This window comes from Echinops telfairi, unplaced genomic scaffold (assembly GCF_000313985.2).
Source record: "Echinops telfairi isolate 266 unplaced genomic scaffold, ASM31398v2 ScPeMD7_7469;HRSCAF=8507_1, whole genome shotgun sequence".
In the NCBI taxonomy this organism is placed as follows: Eukaryota; Metazoa; Chordata; class Mammalia; order Afrosoricida; family Tenrecidae; genus Echinops; species Echinops telfairi.
The window spans coordinates 142,747,879-142,754,203 of record NW_022111373.1 but is presented as its reverse complement, the minus strand read 5'-3'; the positions used below and the strand labels follow the sequence as shown (position 1 = coordinate 142,754,203).

Sequence of the window (6,325 nt, the reverse complement as noted above, 5' to 3'; positions counted from 1 at the left end):
GGAGTTGGAAAGAACCCCGCCTTTTTCCTCGGCATCATCTCCGACACAGCCACACGCTGCTACAGCATCCTCAGGACCAAGAACATGGGTGCGTGGGACCTGGGGGGGTGGGCATTCGTTCTCCTTACCTGTCTGTCACATAGTCACTGTGTCAGGGAGCACCACCATGGCCTTGGGAAAGGATAGAGTGGGAGCCCTGAGCTGCACCGATGGTTGGAGCAGGGAGGGGGGTGCTGGGGACGTTATTCTGCCACCTCTCTTCTCTCTCACATGGCAAGGGGGACCGGACCAGACTCCTCAGGCCACAGTCCCTGTCTGGGGTGCGTGTCCCCTACCCTCCAGGTGCTATGTGCTGGACCTGGGCTATCAGGAGCCTGTCCATCAAGTCCAGGGCGGGCTCTGTCCCTGGCCGTGGTTGGTTGGTGATCTGATTTTTGCTGTCAGCTCTGTTTTGAAGATTCCTGCTGGCCAGGTGCTGGGTGGCCCCCAGAGGGGTTCCCTACCTGTCCCACCCAGGTAGCAGGGGGTCCCTGTGGGGCCGGGTGGGCTGGCCCTGAACCCCTCTCCTATTGCTGACAGGGATGGTGCTGGGCGGCCCAGGTGCCATTGGCCCCTTCCCTTCCGAGGCTGTACGCTGGCTCTGCCACCAAGCTTTCCTGCTGAAGCTGGCACGCCACCGAGTCACCTACAAGTGTCTGCTGGGGACGCTCAGGACGAGTGAGTGCAGGGGAGGGGGACAGGTCCCAGCCCCCCAGAGTCTGATCAGTTCCACCAGTCAGGGCCTGGAACCCACACTTGGATGGCGCTCCCAAGTGGGTGTGTGGGGTCACGGGCCCCCCTGTGTTCACAGGCTGTCCCCAGAGGACCAGGGCAGCACTCGGCCAGCGCACTGCTGGCTCCCACCTTGGGGCCCCCTGGAACCTCTGATGGGCCTGCCACCCCTGCAGGCCGCCTCACCCCCCTCCCCTCCCAGGCCTGCATGTCCTCACATGGGTGGAGGGCAGAGCGTGTGCCCTGCTGTCTCAGCTCAGAGTCCCCCCTGGTCATTTGCCCACAGCCAAGATGCAGCTGGGCCGCAAGGTGCCCAAGGCGACGATGGCCCTATTGAAGGCTGCCACTGCCCCAGCCCTGCTCTGCGAGTTCAAGACCATCCTGGACTGATACCACCAATGCCTCAGCCTTGCATGGAGGCTCAAGACGGCCCTGGGTCAGCCAGTGCCAGATGAGTGAGGTGTTGGGATGAGAGGGGCCCATGGGGCAGGGTAAGGCCTGAGCCTGTCCCTGGCCCTTTCTGTTTGGGGGTCCCTTACGCACCCGCTTTGTCAAGGAAACCGAGTCTCAGAATCAGCCCCCAGCCCCGTTACCGGCACAGTGGCCCAAACTGGGCCACCTGCATGCCCCATCCTGAGAGTACCTGGACCCACCAGTTTATAGGGCTAAGGAAGGGCTGTGTCCGAAGTCCATCCCAAATTCGGCTTCCCTGGCAGGCAGAGGTCGAGTCAGTGACTCAGCACCTGCCCCGCCTGGCCTGGAGCCTGGTACCTGCACCCTGTACCCTGCCACCCGCCCAGGACACCCAGTGCTCTCCTCTCACCCCGCCCTGCCTGCCCAGCCTCCCCCACAACTCTGGGACCTCATCCTCCAGCCCTGGAGACTGGTGTCGCCCTCCCATTGGTCATCTCGCCCATGTTTGTGATCCTGTCCCACCCCCACCCCTGACCAGCCTTCCTGGGCCTGAGTTTGGACCCTTCTGTCCACCCTGCTGCAGCCCACCTGTCAGAAGCCCTGGGACCCACATGGCCTCTGGGGGCTCTGACCCCATGCAGGCAAGCCCAGCCCCCTCGGTGCAGCCTGGGGGGCACAGGTATTCATGTGGCATGGGGGTGGGCTTCCTGACAGGAAGAAAATCGGCCTCTGGCAGCATGTTCTCATCCGCTTTACATGTCTTGTCATACGTTCTCATGAACATGTTGAAAAGCCAGTCGTCAGAGTCAGGCCTGGCTCGTGGTGATGACCCTGCCCATCAGGGTAGGACCGCACCTGCGACTGCCCCCCTGGGTTACTGGGCCTTTCCTCTGGGCTGGGTCTGGTCCGGGTGCCCCGGGACCACCTGCCACTCGGCCAGTCTCACTGAGCCATGAACGTTTGCATCCCCAGGCGGGTGGGTGGTGATGGTCCCACAAGGTGTGCAGGGTCCAACCCATGGGAGGTGATGCCATGGCTGTAGGACAGTGAACTGCGCCCCCGTGGGCTTCCAAGACCAGCATTCCAGGGATCTTGGAGCACGGCCCTCAAGTCAGACCTGGCCATGTTCTCTCAGAACCGGAGAATCAGAGTCACAGTCCCAGGGTTGCTTCAGTGGCCTGCGTCCACATCTTTGGACTTCTGGTATCCAGCTGTAACGGGGGCCCATGAGGAAAGCTTGCCCCGTGGCTAGTGCAGCTAGGGTCCAGGGTCAGAGGTCAGAATCTGACTCTTGGGGTGAGGAGAAACCCAGGGTTCACATGTAAATTTGTCAGCATGGAGGCTCCCCATGACCAGGGCCAGAGAGTGGCCGAGTGACCCAGCTGCTGTCCAGGGTGAGAGGTGAAGGGTTAGTTCAGGTTGTGGGTCAGTGTGCAAGTCAAAGGGAGTGTAAAGGTGTGGTGGATGTCTTGCACACACTGGGCAGGCATCTATGTTCCTGAGTCTGAGCTCAGATGTTTGAGTGGGAGGTGGGCCCTGTGGACCTCCCTGGGACAGGCGAGGTGGGTTCTGGGGACCAGGCTGGGGTTGGGGGGAGGGTTGGGGTGCTGAGGGCAGCTGGCCCCAGTCCCCTGGGACAGCCTGTGGACAAGGAGGGACTGGGGCCAGCTGCCCTCAGGAAGTGGCAGCCTGGTTACCTCCTTTCCCATCAGGCTCCTCAGGCACACCTGCGACCTTCAGAGGGCAGGGGACTTCTGTTATTGAAGGATTCAGGCTATAGAGGGGACTCAGTTCAGGGTCACCTGCTTCTCCCGACTGCCCTGTCTGTCTGTAGCAATGGTGCTGTGTCCTCCTGCCCTGTCTGTAGTAATGGGTACTGTCCTCCCGCCGGGCTCTGTGCCCTGTCTGTCTGTAGTAGTGGTGCTGTGTCTTCCTGGGCCATGCGCCCCACCATCTGGCCCCTGGGCTTGGCCTGCTCTTCTCTGCACCTGTGTCCGGCGCACCTCGTGCCTCTGACCATATGCCTGATCACACCTGCTTCTGCTCTGGGGTATCTGGAAGGATGGGCAGAGAGGTGCTGAGCTGGTTTCAGGGACACAGGCCAGGCTGGGCAGGGCAGGGTCCCGGTAGGACTTGGGGGGTGGGAGGTAGGGGGAAGCATGAACTTCCAGTGCAGGGTCCTGTGGGGGTTGGGTTCCTATGTGTCTTCACGTCCTGGTCACCGTAACCAGAGAGCCGACATGGTGCTGTGCCCACTCTGACCAGGGGACACTGACCGGGGGCCTTCCATTGGGTGGCTGTGGTAGTCACCTAATCTGGTGTCAATTTAAGGATTAAGAGTGTAGGGGTGGAGTCTAGGCTGTCAATCTGGAGATAGCCAATGAGACTCCTGTGTGGGCATGGCCTTCTCCTGAGAATTTTGGGAAAACTGGTTCCTCCTTGGAGGCGGAAGACACCTCTCTCTCTCTCTACTACTCCCTGAGAGACGTTGCAGAAGACAAGCCACATGGATGCAACCAGACAGACCTCAGAAGCCCGGAGAAGCCACAGAGAGACCCCTGCCAGCACTGAGATGCTTACAACACCACTGGACCCAAAGCCTTTCTACCCACTGACTTGTGATCATCCTGCATTTGTCTTCATTGCATGTGTTTCCTGAGTCTGAAGAGGACTTCATAGATTGGTATCGGACATCTGGAGTAATATCACACTTAAGGCCTTGGACTGGACCGGGTTGGGATGTTTTCTCAGTGTTCAATTCCTCTTGTATATAAACCTCTCCCTTATATACATATGCGTGTTTATGAATTTGTTTCTCTAGTCTACCCAGACTGACACAGTGGCCCACTACTGGAGGCTCCTGGGTGACTTGTTCTCGTGTCTTCTTCCAGTCACACCACTCAGGGCAGGTCTCCACTGGGGCCACCCACCTCCTACCCAGAATGGAGGAAGCCTGCATGGACACAATTACAGGGTGGGGATCAGGACGCCAGCACCTGGGGGAGACATGTGCTCCACAGCACAGTGCCGGGGAGTCAGCGAATGTGGAGGCCTAGCTGGGCAGAGACCACCTACAGTGGGGCTGGCCAGGGGCCTGACCCCCTGGAAGGGGCTGCTGTACCATGTGGCAGCAGTGCCCCATCAGGAGAGGGGTGCAGCCTGCATCTACAGACAGCCCTCCCAGGGCATAATGCCCTGTCCGCTTGGGGTTGCACAGAGCCTGACCAAGGGGGTGCGGTGAGGGGCATGGTGGCAGCTCCAAGGGGTCCCAGGTGCTTCAGGTGACAAGGCTTGATGTGTGGCTGGCCCCTGTGCACCTGGGACAGCTTCCTAGGCCTGCATGCACCAGGCCCATGTGTACCCGGCTGGGCTTCCTGGGCTCACCAGGCCACGTGACAAGGGGGCAAGCATGAGGGTAGGGACCACGTCTGCATTGTGTGCGTGCATCTAGTGCTCGCTGGCCTGATTTATGGCAAGTCCAAGTTCAGCCCAGTCCCCCATAAAGATGGGTGGGGGACATACCAGCTGCCCCGCCTGGTGCCATCCCCTCCCAACAGGGGAGGGTGCTCATCTAGGTGGGGTTCCAGCAGAGGGTGTGAGGGACGGGCTGACACGGAGGGGAAATCCCGGAGGTTCATTCCAGGCCATTGCCCTGAGGGCAAATAGCCACCCAGAAATTACAGTGTAACAAGGTCCCCACCCCGACCAGACTCACGGCTTTCCAGTAGAGTCTGATACGCTGGGACGGTAGGAATCACCGGGGCGTGTTTGTCTATCGGGTGAGCGGAAAGGCAAGTTCGTCTAACCGGGTGGAAGCCCTGAAGACAGTTCTCAGCCATGGACACTAGGCTGGATGCCTAGGTGGAGGCCACAGATCCGGCCCGGCCATGGCTCCCTAGTTTTCCGACAGACCAAGGCCAACGGGAGAACAGGACCAGGTCAATCTGTTAGTTAGCCATCTTCTCCACGTTCTAGAATCTTCCCTCCCTCAGGCACTGCTGCTGCATTCTCTCAGTCACGTCACTTGTCTCGTTCTGGAGTGTTGGTGTGTCTGAACTATGACTCTTCCTGACATGACTTGGGGGGAATAAAACACTCTGTAGCTTGTCAAGTCTTGGGACAAAATGCACAAATAATAGAATTTTTATAGGAAAGAAAAACTCCACTTTTCAGGCTTCCCCTAGATCCAAGCAACGTATTCGTTTCTTCCAAAATAGGTCTAGTCGATCTTAATCCACAGACCCGTCGTGGAAGAACCACGGCAGGAAAGCATCTTAGAATGGAGGCGGGCCGGGCTTCGTCTTCGGACATGTTAGCGGGAAGGTCACGTTCCTTGAGAAGGTGCGGGAGAGGGTCCGGGAAAGGAGGAAGACCCTCAAGGAGATGGACTGACGCAGGTTCGGGACCCTCCTCCCTCACCACCTGCTGCGGCCGTCTTTCTCTCTCCGGCGCAGCTCACCTGTGTCGTTGCAGAGTTAGCTTTGTTGCGGCTCAATTATACCAGCAAGGACGTGACGGGCTCAAAACACCACAGTGCTTGTGAGGATGGGGCCGCCCAGGGCAACGTTCATTCTGTTCTACGTGGATCCCGGACCAGTGCTGTGCCGCCTGACAACAGGCATCCTTGTGGTTGTAACTCTTCTCGGGAATGGCTTTTCTTTGCCGTGGGAGAAAGTGGAGGCTTTGTACTCCGGTACAGGGTTACAGTCTCGGGAACCCACAGGGGCAGTTCTGCCCTGTCCTATAGGGTCGCTAGGAGTCCGTGAGTTTGGGTTTTCTTTGCTACATTGAGGCAGAATTACTGTGGGATGTGCCAAGACAATCTCTCGGGACATTAAAACAAAACAGAAACAGATCAAGCACGGAAGCTAAGGAGATGGAGGAAGAGGCGCCAGGTCAGAAGGTCACCTGGGAGCTCTGATGAGACAAGGAGCTTCCTCTAATGCCCCCCGCCCCCCGAATTCAGACTCCAGCCTCTGAACTGTGAGGAAATAGAGCTGTTTGCCTGTGGTCACCTGGAACCACCTTCAGCACCCTGGATGATGTCTGCGTGGCTACCCACTTCTGCACGAGGATGCTAGAAAGGTGTGTTCTGGGATTTACTGGGAGCTGCGCCCATCAGCAGGGTCACCAGTTCAAA

General features: G+C 58.8%; 1 protein-coding gene across 1 annotated transcript in view; it reads left to right on the top strand.

Annotated features, from left to right (window-relative positions):
* TERT (telomerase reverse transcriptase) overlaps positions 1–1,226 on the top strand; it is a 23,728-nt gene extending 22,502 nt beyond the window's left edge. The window contains exons 15-16 of the mRNA XM_004698102.2: positions 580–717; positions 1,058–1,226. Coding sequence (XP_004698159.1) covers positions 580–717; positions 1,058–1,161 — 242 coding nt within the window. The 3' untranslated portion in view covers positions 1,162–1,226. The remainder of the gene's footprint in view (positions 1–579; positions 718–1,057) is intronic.
* The last annotated feature ends 5,099 nt before the right edge of the window (positions 1,227–6,325 follow it).